General features: G+C 52.5%; 1 protein-coding gene across 12 annotated transcripts in view; it reads right to left on the reverse strand.

Annotated features, from left to right (window-relative positions):
* Nucleotides 1–3833: 3833 nt before the first annotated feature.
* Nucleotides 3834–18816, reverse strand: part of DLG3 (discs large MAGUK scaffold protein 3) — a 77418-nt gene continuing 62435 nt past the window's right edge. For 6 of the 12 annotated variants that reach the window (XM_068205349.1, XM_068205345.1, XM_068205352.1 and 3 more), the window contains 11 exons: nt 15687–15863; nt 14952–15027; nt 14266–14365; nt 11451–11492; nt 10692–10742; nt 9803–9904; nt 9454–9626; nt 8794–8903; nt 8129–8220; nt 4789–6449; nt 3834–4750 (listed from right to left, as the gene is read on the reverse strand). In XM_068205349.1, coding sequence (XP_068061450.1) covers nt 6343–6449; nt 8129–8220; nt 8794–8903; nt 9454–9626; nt 9803–9904; nt 10692–10742; nt 11451–11492; nt 14266–14365; nt 14952–15027; nt 15687–15863 — 1030 coding nt within the window. In that variant the 3' untranslated portion in view covers nt 3834–4750; nt 4789–6342. Of the gene's footprint in view, nt 4751–4788; nt 6450–8128; nt 8221–8793; nt 8904–9453; nt 9627–9802; nt 9905–10691; nt 10743–11450; nt 11493–12525; nt 12572–14265; nt 14366–14951; nt 15028–15686; nt 15864–18816 lie in introns of all 12 variants that reach the window. The other 6 variants (XM_068205350.1, XM_068205355.1, XM_068205356.1 and 3 more) reach the window with 3 other exon arrangements.

Genomic DNA, 18816 nt, shown 5'->3' on the forward strand with positions numbered 1-18816 from the left:
GTGGGGTGTGCAGAGAACCAAACGAGGACCCTCTGGTCACTGGAGCTGCCAGTGCAAAGCAGGGACAGTCTGGGGTGGTGCCAGTGTGACCCCAGGAGGGGCATCTGAAGGGTAACATAGGGGAGTGCCTTAACAGGAGAATGGATCTGTCTAGTGTAAATTCTCCATTTCATGGTGAACTTAAATCAGTTCACTAGACCTAGTTTGGGTCTCTGAGACACTGCTTTCAGATCTCTAATGCACAATGCCTGTTTAACTAAGAAATACCTTTAAATCTATAAAAATCCAGGTCTCAAATGCCACAGAAAATTCTTCTAGAGTCACAGTTTTGGAGATCCATGCTGCATCACAGCACTGGGGGACTCTAAACAATGCCACAAACTCAAAGGTTTCCATCCTGCCTGCAGTATCTCCTTGGAGCCTGCTGGGCTGGCTTTAATTACTGCTCAGTTCTGACTTGCACACACACATAAACAGGTAAAGGTGTCACACTGTACCTGGTGAGAAAGGTCATGTTTGCCCAGCAAGTGCAAGGAGGTAATTATATACAGCCATAGAAGGCAGCAAGCACTAAATGTGGGTTTGCCTACAGCCAGAATGGTTTGAATTTTTTCCTTGGAGATACTCTGATTTCTGTTGTGCTACAGACAGCACTGAAGAGCCCGGATCAGATAAGTTTCAGACTCTGCTGATAGTACTCATCTTTTCCTGCACATTTTTACACAGTACATTTTATTCCAGGCTTAGTATTTACCAAAGGGTTTAAGTAGGGCAAGAATTCGTCTCCTAGCTGAATCAGACTGTAATTAGCTGCATTTCCAGTGGCTGTTCCCAGTAGGTAGTTTGTGTGCAATCCCACCTTTGCAGGTGTTTGCTGTGGAGCAGATGCAGGCTGGTCCAGGTTATTTTATCAGGCTAAATGCTGCTTTACAGTTCAGTAGCCCATCGAGGGTGACTGTGGTTTATAAATATTTTCTAAACCAGCAACAGGGAAAAAATAGAGCTGTACATTCCTCCCCCATTCTTACCTTTTCATTGATCCCTGTTTTCTTTCAGCTCAGAGAACCTGTGTGCTCATCCCTGGATGTGCACAGATGGCTCCAGAGGGTGGCATTGCAGCTGTACTTTCCTATTTACACATCACTGTAGAAGCTCCAGGGTGTGCTGGACACTGGTTCTGTACCGCAGAGTCCTCCCTGCTTCTGAGAACACAAATGGATCTTCCAGGGTGGGAGGTCACAAACTTCCCTCCCCTTTCCCCAGCCAGTATTTTATGCCCCTTTCCCCCGCTAATTTGACTCCTTAACTGTTTGGGGAGGAGCGGCAGAGCAGAGGCACAAGGGAATTGCAGTGTGAATTGGGAATAGGTCCAGGGAGAGGGCGAGTCCAGACCGACCCCCTGGGATTGATGGGGCAGGGAGCCTGCCCTGGGAAAAACGTCCTTGCTGAGAAGAGTCTGGGAATGGGGCAGGGCAGAGAAGATAGCAGCTCAGCTGCTGAGCCCTGGAGCCCCTTCTGCCCCCTCTCACCCAGAGGCACCTGCAGCATGAGCAGCGCTTCTCCAGCAGCTCTCCACTGAGGGCAGACCTCCCAGCAGCGTGAGAAGAGCTTTGCTCCCACTGTTGTGGCTGCACTGAGCATTTGGGAGAGGGAGGAAAGGAAGAGGGGCTGGCCTGGCCACTAACACGAAGAAGTGGTCACAGTCATCAGAAACCAAGGTAACTGGAAGAGGGCTGAGGCTCCTGAGAGGACTGGGTAGAAGCTTTTTCAAGTAGTGCACTGTAATAGGGGAGGAAATTCCACAGTCACCCCTGTGCTGAGTCAAGTGTGGCCCCAAGCAGGTATTGCAAGTCCCAGAGGTGCTCCCAGGTGCTTGTATCATTCAGAGATGCTGCACTGATTGACTCTAACAATGTGTAATGTTTTTTCCTTAGGGTTAAAAACCCTAAGGGTAAACAAATGACCCTCATTTTAGAGGCTAGGGATATAAATAAACACCGAAGGTCAAGGTGTACCCAAGGATTCTTGAAGGAAAGAGACACCTTTGACAACAGCAGATGCTTCAGTGCCATGAATCCTGCTGTGACAGCCTGAGGAAAGCAGAGAACAGCAGTTCTTGAAGATTGTGCTGCCAAGCATCATTAGCAACAATGGGTGTATCTAAGACAGCTCCATCAATGGAGAAAAATGTTGAGAAAATTCTAATTACATTCCTTTAAAGCCCCTCTTCCAGCAGCCTCACAGCAGAACCTGTGCTCTTCTGTGTAGCTAAGACAGCTAATTACCCAGAGCTGCAGACAGAAGCACAGACATGTTTCTCTATAGCACAAGCAGCTTACAGTCTAATTTTCTAGAAGTGTCTTAGGGGAGATTAGTTTCATGCCTGTTGCAGGCAGCTTTAGCAGGACATCTTGGAACAGAAAAGAACCGGCTCCTACATTTCACAACTAGACAGGACCATTATCAGGACAATGCTATTCTATTTTCTGTGCCAAGACTTAGCAAAAATCCTGACTGGCAGAGCAACTTAGCCAGGAAAACGGGTGATTACAGCGTTAACAGAGCAAGTTCCTTCTCCATGCCACCCTCTTTCTCTTCATATGACCTTTCTCTTCCAGAGGTTGTTCTGCCTTACAGGAGTGATAGGGTTTATTTGAGAAGATAACCCCGTGTTGCTCTCCTTCCTGGAACCCCGAATGTTTCCCTGTCACAGCAGATGGAGGTGACACCTGAGCTCAGGACAGGCCATGGGCTGCCACGGGAGGGGTGTCTGCAGCCCCACATGGGCTGGGCTGGGCAGAGCAGCCTGGCAGCGCTGGGGCAGCAGCAACAGACAATATTTCTGTGCTGCTTCATCCAGGACTCCAAATCTGTCAGCATGCAAGCAAAGTTTGATTTTTGAGAGTGGTAATTTTAGCATCAGATCTGCTTAGCAACTGCTTAATCTTCCAGTGTTTTGTGGACAACCACCACCGCCAGGCTGTTGATCTGATCAGTTAAAGGAGTTTCTAAAGGGTTTTAAATTTGTCCAGTGATCTTCACAAACTGAACACTCAGCAAACTGTATGCCCATGCTCAGTTGGTACAACATCCTTGTTCCCCTGAAATCACAATTTGCTTCTCTTCTGTGCAGTTTGAAAGTAAAAAAAGAAATCTAGTATTTAAAAACCAACCCCCTTCACCCTTCCTTCAGCTCAGCTAATTGACAAAGCAGATTCAAGCATGAAAGTACTGTGACACTCCTTTAACCACATTTGTCATCAGTGAACACTCCTTTTCTTTGCATTTGAAGGTAAACATTATACTAGTTGCCTTTACAACTTTTCTTCTCTCTGATATTTAAACAGCATGATAAAACTGTAAAAAGAAGCTCTATATTAGCTGGACTATGTATTTACTTTGTTGTCTTTATATCCAATGCAAGAACAATTATGTAGCAGCCTATAAACCCTGTTATTTGTAAAGCAACCTCCCCAGAATTCAAGTCATGATCCAAAATACATTATGGTGTTGTGTCATCAGGCTAGACTTAACTTGGGTTAAAACAACCCAACCAAAAACATTTTTCAGTGTCTGAGTTGCAGCTCTAAATAAGCCCACTTCCTTTCTTTTATTTTCTATTTTCTTTTTTTTTTTTTAAGATTTCCTTTTTCCACTAGGCAAGTTTTCAGGCACACCTTTTATACTAAAAAAGGCTATTTTTTTTCCTAAACCACTGTCAACACTTCAGTTTGCCATAGGGAGACCACATCAAGAGTTGCTAACACCAGCACCAAAAAACCCAGATCTGGTACACAATGAAGGACTCTACAAGAAGGTCTCAAAGACAAGAGTTCTTTGCAACTCTCTGTTTATTAAAAATATATGTCTCCTTGGAAGAAACACTGTTAACCAACTACTGTTGTCATGATCGATTCGATACTGTCAGCTATGCCATGGAGTACATCATCTTTTTCTCCACGTGACTTGATAGAGGGAGACAGGCTATTAGGAAAAAAACAGAAAAAAGACCAAAAAAAATAGGAATGTGTGACTAGCACCTTAAGGACTTTTGTTTCACTTACTCCACTTCTTCAGGGACCGACATTTATAGCAGCTGGAGCAGGACCAGTGGGGCAGGGGCTGGATGCCAGACAGGAATCCACTGACAAAGTTCTGTGTGCTCCTTTAGGGTCGGTCCCACTGACAGCAGAATCCTTCTGCCCTCCACTGTGCTCACAGCTGTGGCTCTCCTGCAGTGCCGTGTCCTGCTCCCAGAAGCTGCTTGGTCCCTGCAGGGCTCCTTGGGATGCAGGATGGGCAAAGGAGGCTTCTCCCAAGGCAGCACATGGACAGTGTCACAGCAGCTCTGGCTCACGCTGGCAGCCGTGGCCTGTGCGCCACGCACTGACTGGCTCACTGAGAGCCACCACCTTGGGGAGAGGGGACCACAGCTCGTCCCTGCCAAACAGAGGCAGGAGGAGACTTACCTGGTCGTGCTTGGACAGTGACCTCCTGTGCTGTGGGTGCGGCACTGTGTGAGGAACAGCGTTCGCCAGCTCTTTGTAAGGTGGGAGCGCTCGGACCTGAACTCTGAGTACCCAGCACACATCCTCAAAGGCCACGTGAGTGTCCCCAGCTCCACACAAGGGTCTGGAGCCCCACTCGAGCACAGAAGCCAAAGTGTCCTCAAAGGCAGACATGTCTCAGCTTAGGGCCAAGTGTCTCGGTGCCTCTCCTGAAAAATGCCAGTGCTCAGCAGATGGGGCAGCTCTGCACCCCCTGGCCCTCAGCCTGCGAGTTGGGCACCACTTCAGGGCTTTGGGGTGGCTTGGGGGAGGCAGCAGAACCCAGCTTCAGCCACAGATTCACTCAGAGATGTCAGAGACAGAGCTAGGCAAGGTGGCCACGCAGTCACCTTTGCTGGAAGGAGGGCCCCTCCCCGGGAGAGCCACCCCTGGCACCTGCACACAGCAGGACCGGGAACTCGGCATGGAGCAGGAAGGAGATGAAGTGTTTCAATTCTGTTACTGATCTGGAAAATGTGAGTGTCCATCCAAGGCACAGCTGGGGGCTTTTCCTGCCAGTGGCTAATGCAGAAGAGACTGGCAGTGTGCTGCCACAAGCCAGAAAGGGTCATTCCACCTGCACCCACAGGTACAGGGCCAGTCCAACATCCCAGGTTTTTCACAGCAACACAGGACAGTGAGTACATTTGTTCCATGTGGCCAGTAAAGTATTTCTTAACTAAACACCACAGATCTAGATTCTATTTACAATAGAGCCAGCTTAAAAAATAAGTTAAAAAACTGGATTTTATATCCATTCAGTTCATCATTAACAAGAGAAAAATGGAATAATAATAATAATAATAATAATAATAATTAAAAAAGCCAACACAACACAATATGGTTTTGTTTAAAATCAGCTTAAAAAAATAGAACCAAAAGGAAACCTCTCATGCAAACACATAAGGTGGTGTGTAAAATAATGTGCAATTTAATATGTAGCATCATCCATTCTCTTGCTCCGCAGCCTCCTGCTCAGTCTCTGTCTCCCAGCCTCTCGCAGGCCAGCTGCTGCTCCTTGCTCTGGTCCCTCCTGCACAGGCAGTACCAGTCTCTGGACTGTCTCAGTCCCAGGGTGGCTGTAGGGAACTGGCCTGGACGGGAGGTTTCCAAAGCACCTGGTACCATTTTGAGCTCTTCCTGCCCAAGTGGACTCCCTGTGCTGAGTGGTTGGGACAGACGAACTGAAAGAACCTTGCAATAATAAAACACCTTTTCAGAGAGGTCCCTCAGATTTCCTAGTCCACATACATATATATATATATAATATATATATAATATCTCTCCTCTATATTATATATAAATTACATATACAGATAAATAAAATGCTTTCTGCTGCCCGTCTGTCGCACTGTTCAGAGCTGCTAGACAGTCACACTTGGAAAAATGCCCCTGGAGCTCTGATACCAGCTCGTGTGTTCAGAGTCCATTGTTTCACTTGTTTTCTTACATTAGTCCTTAGCCGCCTTCTCCCATCTTGATTCTTTGTTTAGTTAATAATAATAATAATAATAATAATATAATAATAATAATAATAAAAAACGACCTTGAATGGGTTCTCGTCTGTCTCTACTGGAGCAGTGGGAAGGTCCATGCAGGAATGGTGGGAACAGTCACGTGATGAATGATATGAGTTCATCCCAACAAAAGAAACAGGACTAGAAAACTCAATTTTGCGACGATCTAAAAAAGGGAGCAGGAATAGTTTTCATATCCCTCCCCCTCGGGGCAGAGGGCTTGGATGGGTGGGACTTCGGAGATCTTCTGCTCACAGGGAAGCAGGTGGGAGACATCTTCAGAGTTTCTCTGGGGACGGGACCCAGATGTAGTGCCCAGACTGGTCCTCAATGATCTGTTTGATTTTGCTGTAAATTTCTTCAAGAGAGTCTCCTTGTACGATGGCTGGAAGAGGAGAGAACAAGCCAGACACTGAGCACCAGGCAGCACTGCCTTGAGTTAGGGGAGAGCCTTCCTGCTGCCCAAAAGGGCTGGAGGGCGCAGCCAGAGGGGCTGAACCAGGTGGTGTCAGAGGAGCTGCCGTGGGCCCAGTTTCACAGAGGGTTAAAGCAGCACCTCGGTGGGGATTAGCCAGTGCTGATCCCAGCTGGCAGAGCTCCTGGCTGTGTGCAGGGCCAGCTGGGCTCCCCACACCAGGCTGCTAATCGGCTTTGCACGCTGTGTCAGGCACTGGGCCTGGCACCGCCACGGCTGCGCTGACCAGAACCAGGGAAGGCAGGGCTAGGGCAGCTCACTGGGGTACCCTGAGGTGCCAGCTTTGTCCCTTCCCTCTGGTTTTCCTTCTGGCCGGCTGCTGAGGGCTCCTCGTGTTTGCCTCCTGTGCTGCAGGGTGGGAACACAGAGCTCTCAGGCTGGGAAAGGCTCCTGGCAGTACCCCCTGCCCCATCCTGCTGCTCAGCACAGACACAGCACGAGGCACTCACATCACAGCAAGAGGCTCAAGAAGGGCCAAAGCTTTCTGGTAATCCAGCCTGCCTTTGTAACCCAGCCCGATCCATCCTCCAGTATCTCTGCTCCCTCATTCTAAGTTGCTGACACAGAACCTGTAACAGTAAACATCTCTCTGCCCATTACCCAGTTCTTTCAACACATTTCAGCCAACAGCATTCCTTTTTCACAGGTCAACATCAAACTCGCCCTCCAAGTGCACAGTGGCATGTTGAGGGCCTGCAAAACTGTGGCATGTCTTCCTGGAAGAACATCTAGCAGCTCTGGAACTCAGGACAGGAGGTCTGGGGAAAGCTCACCGTGTTTGTACCCCAGTATTTGCCCAGCTGAAATAAATTTTTGGAAAACATCCTGCTTGGGGTTTTCCCCAGTAGCTGATAGGTGGGTAATGCACAGTTTGGCAACATTATCATTCCTCAACTTCAGAAGAAACAGCTATTGCACTGGAAAAAGGATGGAAGACCAGTTCCTCTGCCTCTTCACCTGCCTGTGGTTTTCCAGAATTAGTCATATTACAAACATTAGTTCCTTAATGCACAAGGATGCCTGTGTCGTGAGCAGTTCACCTCAGCAGGCACAAAGTGTCAGCAACTCCGGACAGGCTCTTGAGCAAAGACTACTTAGAAAGCAAGCCAAACTTTCAGTCTTTTTTGGTAGATGTTTTGTAATAACTCATGACTGTCTCCACCATTTAGGTCACAATTTTTTATCTTTCCTCTTCAGAAAATTTTCTTTTCTCTTTCTGAAAATGCTCCCCTTTTCTCCCATGCAGGGAGTTTACTTCCTGTACACTTGTACCACTCTGAAACCCTGTGCTTCCCCTGCTCGGGGATTTTTAGATTTTTATTATTGTTGAAGTTGATGATAAGCTTTCACAAACTCAGAAAATCCTGCCTGACAACTTGTCTCCTCCTCTATGACTGGTTTACTCCTATCCACTGATCTTGGAGCAGTCCCCTTGCAGAGCCCCCCTGGCAAAGTGCCATTTCTTTTTAGCTTTGAGGAAGCTGGATGTTTTCCCATGACCCTGTAGTAGGACAGTGCTGGTAGAGAGGCCACAGCTGCTGGATGGAAAAATGAAGTAAACTGGATACAAGCCTGCTCAGGACACTCACCTGTAAAATATTCTCCAAACTCTTGCTCAAGTTTCATGGCTTTGTCAAAGACCTTGTTGGCCTGCTCATATGTCTGTCTCCGGTTCATCTCCCTACCACACACAAAAAATGGGAATTTTTTAGCTCTTTTTCTTAGCAATGAACAGAAGCAAAAATAGCCCACAGAGCCAGGGTGCCTGGGAATCCTCTGCTCACAGGAATAGAAGCTGTGCAGGACCCAGCTCAGCTGAGCCCTTCCCCACAGACTCCAGGCTGCCTTGGCACTTCATCTCAACCCCCATCAGTTCTTCCCATTGCCACCTACCCCACCCCCCTTCACTATAGCATGGAAGGGAATTCAAACTCAGACAATCCCTTAAATTTGTGAGACCGCTGCAGAAGTCTCCCTGCTTGCCTAGGTTTTCTCATCCTCATAAAACATAGAAATAAGCAATTTGACCCCTTCTGACTTGAGAAATGGCATTCCTAGGCCCCTTGGTGCCAGCAGAATTTCTTCTGATCTCAGGATCACTCTCAAGCTGTTGAATCACCTCATACATAATATTCTCTGCTGCTGCTCAGAAGTCGCAAGCTCAGCTCTCACATCCTTTCCAGCCTGCACTACCCAGGGCCAGAAGCAGCAGGACAAGCAGCTGGAGAAGCACAGAACACAGTGTTGCACTTACATGAGGGCTTCAATGGATTTTGGTTTGATGAAAATGGCAATGGGATAAAGTTGTGCTTGTCGCAACCTCTTGATAGCATTGCCAGACACATCCAGGATGCAGTGCTTCCCCTGGAGAGGAGATAAGCAGGATCAGACCTACCCACACAGTGTAGACTGTGTGGGAAACAGCTTGCACACACAGATGCACTTGAAAAGAGAGGAGACAGAAATGAACCCCACTCCTGAGACTCAAGCCAGCTCCCAATGGCCTCACATTCCTGCTTGTTCAGGGCAGGACAGCAACACTGCAAAGGGACTGAACCTTTGTCTGGACATGTGAAAGTATTTAGAAGCCCTGGGTAACTCCAGGACTCCTCCAGAGAAACACTGCTGCTTTGAGGGCACCCAGGTATCTCTATCCTGTGAGCACCTGAGCACAAGGCTGGGGACCAGTGCCACACTTTTGGGTGGCGCTTGGATGACAGAGATAGAGTAACACAGCTGAGAAAAGCAGCCACATGGCTTGGCAGGACTCTGGAAGGAGGAGAGGATTGTGCTGTGCTTGCTTAATGTGGTTACAGCCCTTCATTAACACCAAGGGGAAAGGAGGGGAGCTGCTGAAGACGTGTGGGTTCGGGCTGGATGCATCCCAGTCCCAGGAATAGCACCTGACACTCACCCTCTCTGCCACCGCTCGCACTGACTGGATGCTGGTCCCATAGAGATTGTCATTGAACTGCCCAGCCTCTATGAACTTGTTGTCCTGAATGTCTTTCTCCATCTGTTCCCGGGATACAACAAAGTGGTAGTCCTGGCCGTCCACCTCGTTCTCGCGCCGAGGCCTGGTGGTGTCTGGAGGAGAGTGGGAATCAAGAGTGAGCCCAGAGTGACACATCACAAACCTGGAGGGACAGAACCTACCTGTGCTCCCAGCTCCCTCCCCACACCACGGGCAAGACCCTGCAAGGAGCAGAGCCACCCCTCTCCCCTCCCTCCAGCAAGGGCACTGAGCGCTGGCTGGGACTTACGGGGCACGCAGGAACCAAACTTATGTGGGAATTCAGAGATGAGGTCGTCGTTAATTCGGTCCTTTGTTGGCCCCAGGATGATCACCGGCCTCGCATAGTGAACTGCAAACAAGAGTCACAACCTGAGGCCCACCTGTGCTGCGGGCAGCTGACTCTACTGCCACTTTTGGCATTGACCTGCCCTCTTCCTGCTGGCAGTGGCTGCTTTTGCTCACATGGGCACCCAAAGTTGCCCCCTCTGTGCAAGTTTATCTCCTCCTGGTCACGGTCAACATGTCCTTCCCATCTGGCCCAAACCATCTGCGTGGCCCCGGGGAAGGTTCTGCAGGTCTCCAGGGTCATGGATCAGCAAAGCTGCTCCCCCTTGCCTGGGGCAGGAGCCAGGCAACCAGGACAGCTGGGTGAGAATGCCACAGAGCGCTGGGAGCCTAAGAGTCAGATCCAGCTTCTGGCAAGGACAGACCACCAAGACTGGGACTATAGAGCCTGTGAAAGGGTCTTCAGGGTTTGAGCATCAAGCAGGGTTAAAGGCTGGGGGCTGTGGCTGGGGAAGAGTTGCTCTGCAGCAGGGACCTGGTCTGAGGCCGGAAGGGATAATCTTGTCCTCAGCTGAGGACTAAAGCCCAGCTCAGTCCTAGCTCTGGATCTCTCCCTTGGTCTTGCAGACCACAACACAAATCTTTTCTGTTGATTAAAACTGGGCAGTGGAGGCCAGGGAAAGCTGTGCACACCTGGCTCCCCTGCTGCACGCCACACGAGACTCCACTTGCATTCACCCAATGCTCTGCTGGTGTGGCAGGAGGGAAGGGTGCACCAGACACCCTGGCTATGCCGGGGACACAGGTGGCCCCACTGGGGTGGACATGGGGCAGTTCAGCTCAGGACTTACTTTCTTGCCGTGTCACTGGCTCGTACGACAGGATGGTGTCCTCTTGTCCTTCTGCAACAGAGCCAGGGGGATGTGGGTGAGCACTTGCAGCAGCTCTTCAGCCCTTCTGCAGCTGTGAGGAGCTGGCTCCTGCCCCTTCAGCCTCCCACAGCTCTGGGGACACTCCAGGCTATCCCCATCACTCCACCCATGGATGTGAAGCATGATGGGCATGCAGTTATGCGCCCTTGAGTCACTTTTAATTATTCATGTCCCAGCTCTGGGTCAAGACTCCATTTCCCTCCCCCACCGCTGCAGGCTCCCAGCCCATTGGGATGTAGTGTCCTCCCTGCAGGTATTTAGGGGACTTTCTGGGGAGAAAGGGAGTATCTATTGCAGCTGGATCCCATGCTCTTGTACAGGCCTGGGCTCCAGGAATCATCTATGCTACAGCCCTGGCCTCTGGCCATTGCTTCCTCTATCAGGCACTAAGGATGGGGGATCATCATGGACTGTGAACCCACCAGCCTGCCCTGGAGCAGCGCTGTGCAGCCAGGAGAGCAGTGAAGCAGGCAGGTTCATTCCTACTCCCCAGCCCCTGCTCTCCCTGGCTCCAAGGAGGGAGCTGGCCACAGCATCTCAGTGTCACCAGCAGGAAGGACCAGCCTCTGAACAGAACCACCACTGGGACAAGACAAGATGGAAGTGCTCAAACATGCACACTCATACAGGGACACGCACACGTACATGGGGCAGGAGAGCAGGTGGACACACACTTACTGGAACTGCTCTCGCTGTCACTGGTGTTTGATGTCACGCCCTCTGCAAAGCAACCAGAGAGATCCCCTTCAGAAGGAGCATGGGCGGGAGGCACGGGGGCACCCCAGCTGTCACCCAGCACTACTGATCAAGGGCACAACAGCGCTGGCCTCCCGAAAAACCTGCAGCCCACCACCCACTGGGACGAGTCTGTGCCACGTGGGCAAGGGCGGCATCTTTCACCCTTTGCTGGGAACCCGGGGACATGCAGGGGGATGCTTCCAGGAGAAGACAGAGAGGCCAGGAGGGCAGATGTGAAGGCACTGGGCTTCCCAGGCCGAGGGAAGGTGGAGTGCACAGGGAGGAGAATGCTGGCAGGGGAGCAGGTGCAGCATGCACACAGCGGGCAGGGGAGGGCACAGCTGTGCTGGCACAGAGATGGGGGAGCCTACCTCTGGGGATGGGGCTGGGACGCACAGAGACAAGACAGTGACAGAATGGGACAGAGTTTGGGGCTTTGCTTGCTCAGGCTGATCCTAGTGCTGCGACCACCCCACAGAGGCTTGCTGGCCACTGCCTGCCTCAGTCAGGCTCTGCACTGGTTGGGGGGTGCAGAGCTTGGCAGGGAACTCATGCCCCAGCTGAGAAGCCCATGAGGCTCCTGTCATTATTCTGCAGTTCTGCATATGTGGTAACCCAGAGAAAGGTGGGAACACCTCAAAATGTTGTCATCCACCCCATTCAGAGCAGGCCCACCTTGGCCACTTCCCATCCACATTGGAAATGGCTCCGAGTGCTAAGGCACCAACCAACCCAGACAGGAGCAGGAAAAAGAGGATGAGGAGGTGTAGCAGGCACTTAGGGCACGGCCAACACCCCCAGCCAAGCGCCCCCATCCCGTCCCACGTGCAGCAGTGGCACCTCAAGCCCCACAGCCTCCGCCGCACACGCAGGGTCCCCGGCAGGGGAGCAGCACCAGGGCTCCTGCTGCCCTGCAGCCAGGGAAGCACAGCTGCCCCGGCCAGAGCCCAGCCAGCCACTCCCCAGGCACCGCCAGCCACAGAAAGGGAACAATGTGCATCAGAATTCAACTTACTCAGGTTCTTTGCTCCATAATAATCGTCACTTAACCCAGGGAAGTCCTGATTTCACAGACAGCAAGAAGGGGGAGAAGGGGAGAGAAGACAGCGCAGGAAAGGGGAGTCAGAGGGATGGGGGAGACAGAGCCAGACCAGCATTAGTGACAGGAGTGCAGAATGGCCCAGAGCTGCAACTGCAAGTGAGGTTAAATATTTTCAGAGCTGACACCATCAGCCTGCTGCTAACATCTTGCCTTGTCTGGCTGGACCCCCTCCACCCCCCAAGCTCACGCTCTCTGCCAAAGAGCCCCCAGGAGCCACCCTGGGTCTGGAGAGGGCAAGGCAGCCACAGCAGCATTGGCTGGCAGCAAGCAGTTGCAGCCCTGAGCTGCTGGCACAGGGGCTGAAGTGCTTCTCCTCATGGAGTGTACTGGCAGGGCACAGTGGCTCTATGCTTCCCCAGCACAGCCTGGCCACTCTGGGGCCAGGCACAGCACACAGTCCTATAACATTTGGCAGGGCACATTTTTCCCCACCTATGTGTGCCAGCTGCCCCACACCACAATGCTTGCACAGGCTGTGGACATGTGAGGCAGAGACCCCCCCACTGCAAGCTGGGATGGACAGGGGCAGAGCACAGGGAGGGAGCTGGCTGTGTGTCTGTGACACAGGCAGGTAAAGAGAGTGGCCTGCCCCCTCTCCATGCTGTGTCATCTCACTGCGAGGCAGCCAAAAGTGAGCCCCCATGCTCGGCACGGATCTCACTGGAGCCCAGCCATGTGCAGGCACTACCAGAGACAGGCAGACACACAGACAACCTTCAGCATGGGCCAGAGGCTTGTGCTGTCTGCCAAAATCACTGGAAGCTGGCACCAGCCTGTCATGGGCAGCACAGGGATGCAGAGAGCCTTGGAGCACCCCAGCAGCAACCTCTTGCCTCTGTATGACACCCAAGACAGCCCCAGAGGGGAGGGGATGTGCTTGCTGCGGTGGCACTGGGGCACACACACAGCTCTGCCTTGTCCTCCACCCCTTTCCCGAGGTGTGGGCACTGCCAGCCTGGATGCTTGCCCAAGGAGTGGATGCAGTTCACCACTCGGAGGAGGGGTTGGGTTTGGTGAGCAGCTCCAGTGCTACCCACATCAGGATTTGGGCAACAACATAAACACCCTGCCTTTACTGGGAGTCCCAGGGTGGTGAGAGCTGTGGACCCCCAACATCTGTAGCCAGCTACCAAAGATGTGCCTCAGTCATGGGTGGGCAGCAGGGTCATGGCGACCCTGTGTCCACAGGGCTTAATCCGCTGGAAGGGCTCTCCAGTGGGAATGTGAAGCTGTAAATCACTTCTAGGGAAGATGGAGCTGGGACCTCCCCAGGTCCTGAGCCCTGGCAGGGACAGGAGCTCTGCAGGAGGCAGCCAGCCCCTCATTTGGAGGGAAGCAGGCAGAGGGAGGGAGCAGAGCCTGCAGCAAAGAGGGGACAGCAGGGGGAGGCAGAGCAGGGAATTGGGTGGGTGTGAAGTTGGATGAAAAGATGAAGACATTGAACATGAGAGAAAGGAAGAGAATGCCAGAGTGCAGCTGTTGCTTTCATTTCAAGCTCCAGTTTCTCCCTAGCTGCTGGCACGACTGTGGAGCACAGACCTGAGTACAGGCAGGTGCGAGGACCCCTGGCTGTGGGAATGTGCTAAATCTCTTCCCTCAGGGCAGGGAACCTGAGGGGTGCAGGCTTGCCCTCTCTGGCCAGCTGCTACTTACGTTCCTGTCCGCTGCTCTCCTGGGCCAGGTTCTCTTTGCTCTTGTAAAATGGAAACTTTCGAGAGAGGCGAAAACTCTTTTTACGTTTCGTTTTGATCGACTGAAGAACACGGAGATGGAAGGAGGACAGAAAAAACAGTGGTGTTTAACGCATGTGGGGAAAATTAAAATGAAGAGACAACGAGGAGCTGTGTCAGGGCAGTCAGCCTCAAATGAAATCATGGAGATTACATGAGAACTGTAATGCAGGAAAAAAATTAAGCATGGAGAAAAACATGTGGTAGGGATGCTGGGAAGCTGATGGGCAGTCAGTAGCTCTGCAGGGATAGCCAGGCTGTTCTTCCTTGCTTGTTGGCCTATTAGGCACTGCTCGTGAGGTGTGAGGGCAGCTACCTCCACCAGCTGCTTGCAGGCAGCTCCAAGCCATGAGCTCTGCCACCCCATCACTCCAAACATGGGTCCTTCCCCAGTACTTTCACACCATCCTGGGCTCCTCTGCTCAATCACTGCATATTCATGGAGGGTTTGTGCCAAGCAGATGTGGGTCTGGGGCAGGTCCAGTCACACAGCTCTTTGCCTTGGGATTGTTTGAGCTGCCCCATGAGGAGCTTTTGCTGCTGGGACTCATCTTGCCCTCACTAGTTACCAGTTCCAGGTGCCCCACTGAGCTCTAGATCAGCACTTACCCTGTTGGACTCAATCATGCCAGTCCTGGCGTGGAACTTCACTGTTTTCAACCGTGCTCTCTCCTTCTTTTCCACCCTGATCAGGAGAGAAAGAGTTTCTAGTCCCATCTGTGTGCCCTCCACGCTGCCCACGTGGCTCCTCAGGCAGCTAAAGGCACCCTTGGGTGGTGGCCCCACTGGCAAATGGAAGCTTCTTCCAAGGGAGGGTCAGATGTGTAGCTGCTTGCCCAGAGTCTGGCCCAGGCCAGTGTCTGCAGGAGAGGAGCCAAGCCAGCCTTCCCAACAGGGATAGAGGACAGATTCGAGGCTGGCTTTGCATACCTGAAGGCAGCAGCAGCCACCTCCTCTGCTCTCTGTGACTTCCCACCTCACAATGGGACCTGGCTACAGAGCTGAACAGATTGACAGAGGACACAAGGAGCAGCCCTTGCTGCTGTGACTCTGCTCTCACACAGAGACCCCGACTGGCCAATATCCCCACAGGGACCACAGAGGGGGCTGACCACTTTCCTCCTCACCTGGAGTCTCACCCAGCTTTGGAGAACACCTGCCTAGGGAGACCTGCACACAGCCCCAGGCTGCAACCAAGGTGCCCTGCACGCTGCACAGCGGCAGGTGGACTGGGACCACAAGGAGATCCAAGCCTGAACAGGGCCCCGAGGGCTGCAGGGCTTGCAGAGTTTGAGGAAATCCTGGGGTCACCAAGTGTGACAACTCCTGCTGAGAGACACTCACCTCTTCTTGCTGGGGATGACCCCGATCTGCTCGCTCTCACCGTGGGGTGTGACGAGCCTGGCTTGCCACCACTCGTCATCGGAGGCATTGATGACGTGCAAGATATCCCCATAGGAGAAGCTGAGTCCCTGGCTGGGCAAGCAGCTGTCCCGGGTCCGGTCGTAGTCAAACAGGGCTCTGAGGAGGAGCAGAGAACAGCGATGCCTTCTCTGAGCATGGCCAGGCAGCGAGGGCAGCAGCAGTGCCAAACTCCTAGGGCACTGTCACCTTCATGCCTTAAAAAGTTTAACCCAAGCTCTGCCAAGGTGAGCAGTGCTGCCAGCCACCAGCACATTCCTTGGCTGACAGGCTCAGCACAAGCCCTGAAGAGTGCAATGCAGGAACAGTGACTGAGACTGGACTGAGAGAATTCACTGCTGACCTCAGCTGCAGGATGCACACGAGCCACACTGAAAGTGTCTGTGTAAGTGAGCGGGCCAGGCCCACAGCAGCAGCCTGCGGGAGAGCCACTCCTCACCATCTCTCTGTGGCTGTGGGGCCAAGGAATGGGATGGGGAACATCAGACCCCACTGCTGGTGGGTGGTTGCACAGGCAGAGACCACCAGACCACCACGGCATCGAGCATAGCCTTTATTTATATACAGAGCCTGTGAATGAGGAATGCATCTCAGAGTATATATATCTGCTTCCACAACTGATCCTTTTCATACACCTAAACACCTCCTCTGAGAACAGTTTATTTAGTTTTAAATTATCTTCAAAATTAGACTAACCAGCTATAGAAAAGACTTTGTTTTTTTACTAGAGGAGCACTAATACTTTTCCCCGCACACAGACATCACACACAGCACTGCAGCCTGCACCCGTAAGCAGCTCTCAGTGGCTTCAGCTGCAACTCATTCTACTAATGTCAGATCACACAAACTGTGTCTGCTTTGATGCATCAGCTTGCAAAAAGACAAAGAAAGAAACAAGTCACTAAAAGTACTGGCAGTAAAACCTCTGTATTTGCTCCCGGGACACTGGCCCCCAGCCCAGCATGGGCCCAGGCACTGCAAACACTGGCTTGCTGCTGGTTTAATCCTGGCCCTAATAAACCTTCTTCAAGCAGGAGAGACATCCTCAGTTCTGCTCATTACCCTCTTCCACTGTGGGGACTCCAAAGGGGATCTAAAAGCACTCTAAAAGTGGAAGGGCTGTGGGATCATGTGGCATATCCCTGTGGAGCAGCAGAGCTTGGAGGGCATTTCTGCCAGGGGAGTGCTAGGCTATGAAACCTTACAGGGCACTTGGGTCTGGGTCTTGAATAGGAAGAAGAAGGGCTGCCCCATGGGGAGGGCTCTTTGGGACAAGACCCAATGTGCCCTATGCATCCAGATACATTCAGCCACCAGATCTGCTCTCCTTGCCCAGCTTGCTCAGGGCTGGGGCAGCTCTTGTGCTTGCTCTCTCTGCAGGGCATCGTGGCTGGAGCTGGCAGCAGAGCACCAATGAGTGCTTTGGCCAGAGGTAATCAAGCCTTGCAGGAGCTCCAGGCCAGAAGATAAGGCTGCATGTGGCTGACAGGCAGTTGTGAGGTCAGTGCCACTGGCCAAGGCCCTGGGGAACTGGTCAGGCCGGTTCCCAAAGCCAGGCAGGCTGTGAGGAGCCCTGCCCACTCCATGCACCCTGCCCTGCAGAGCGGCACAGGGCCCACGCTCCTCCTGCAGCAGCCACTGGCACCCCAGGACAGGCACAGCAAGATCTCTGCACAGGCAGGACACCTGCAGAGCCAGCACAGGAGGCATTGGCCACCCCAGGGCACGGTGCTCCGGGAGACTGGCCCTGGCTGTGCTGGCATGCAGGACCCACCGTGGTGGCTCGGTGCTCCTCCAGGGGCGCAGGGGCCAGACGGCAGCTCCGCTCTGTCCCCAGGCCAGCTCACAGCACTCACAGCCAGGAGAGCAGATGGCTTGGCTGGAGGGCAAGGAAGCAGTGCCAAGGATTCCCATGGCTTCCTCCTGGTGCGCAGGCACAATGCCTGCCTGACCTCCATCCCCACCCAGCACAGCCCCAGGACTGGCAGACTTTGCCCTGTGGCAGTGCAGGGAGGTGACAGGCAGGCTGTGAACCTGCCTTGCCCCTGCCTTTGCTACACAAAACTCCAGCACCCCCAAATCAGCTTCAGCAGGCACTTGGGTGCCCAGCTCCAGCCCTTCCACAGCACATAGGATGCAATGCAGCCACACAGGGCTGACTCAAGCAGCTGGGTAGCAAGTCCTGTAATTGAAGTCCTGTCCACAGCACAGCAGCTCAGCTGGTTTCGGGTAAACTGTGCTTGAAACTACCCCGCCCAGAAGGGCTGGGGCAGCCTGGGCACCCAGCAGCTCTTTCAAGCATGTTTGCAGGGTGCCTGTTGAGCAGAGTGTTGTGATGGGTCATACTGGGGAAAAGCTCTCCCCTGGGATCACCCTCTTAGCAAGGCATAGCCCAGCTCCACCTGGGTATGTGTGAGGGGACCCAGTGCTGTGGAGGCCTCCAAAGCCCCATGGGGAGGATGCACCAAGAATTAAGAAATGCTATGAGTAGCGTGGAGGCAACAGGGAGCTCTCTGGTTCACAAGAATACTTTGATACATGAGCACCTTGCCAGGCAGAGAACAGGCTCAACTCAAGCTGGACGCAGCCTAAACCCTCCTCCACACAGAGGGGTGTTCACAGGACAGCAGGGGAGTGAGGGCAGGACTAACAAGGTGATGTTTATTCAACACTGCACCCAGCTTGTTGCACACCCCCAGGAAGCCCTGAGATGCTAAATCAAGCAAGATGCCTGCAGAGACTTGTGGGAAGGTGTGAACTGCAGGAACCCAGAGCTGCAGCTCTCCCCTCCTGCCATTCTGGGCTTGCAACATATCCACCATGCCTGAAGTCCTTCTGCATGGAGCAGCCATGCAGTGGGAGATGCATGCTGAGGCTTATGCAGCCTTGGTCCTTGCCATCTTCTCACAAGGAAGGAGAAGAAGCATCCCTTGCTCCTGCCAGCCTCACCTGCAACAGGCTATGCAGGGTTAGGATTTACAGGATTATTTTAATTACCAAGTTAAAATTACTCATTAGTGCTCATCCCACAGGCACTGTGGCAGGCAGGAGG

The sequence above is a fragment of the Anomalospiza imberbis genome, chromosome 14 (assembly GCF_031753505.1).
Source record: "Anomalospiza imberbis isolate Cuckoo-Finch-1a 21T00152 chromosome 14, ASM3175350v1, whole genome shotgun sequence".
NCBI lineage: Eukaryota > Metazoa > Chordata > Aves > Passeriformes > Viduidae > Anomalospiza > Anomalospiza imberbis.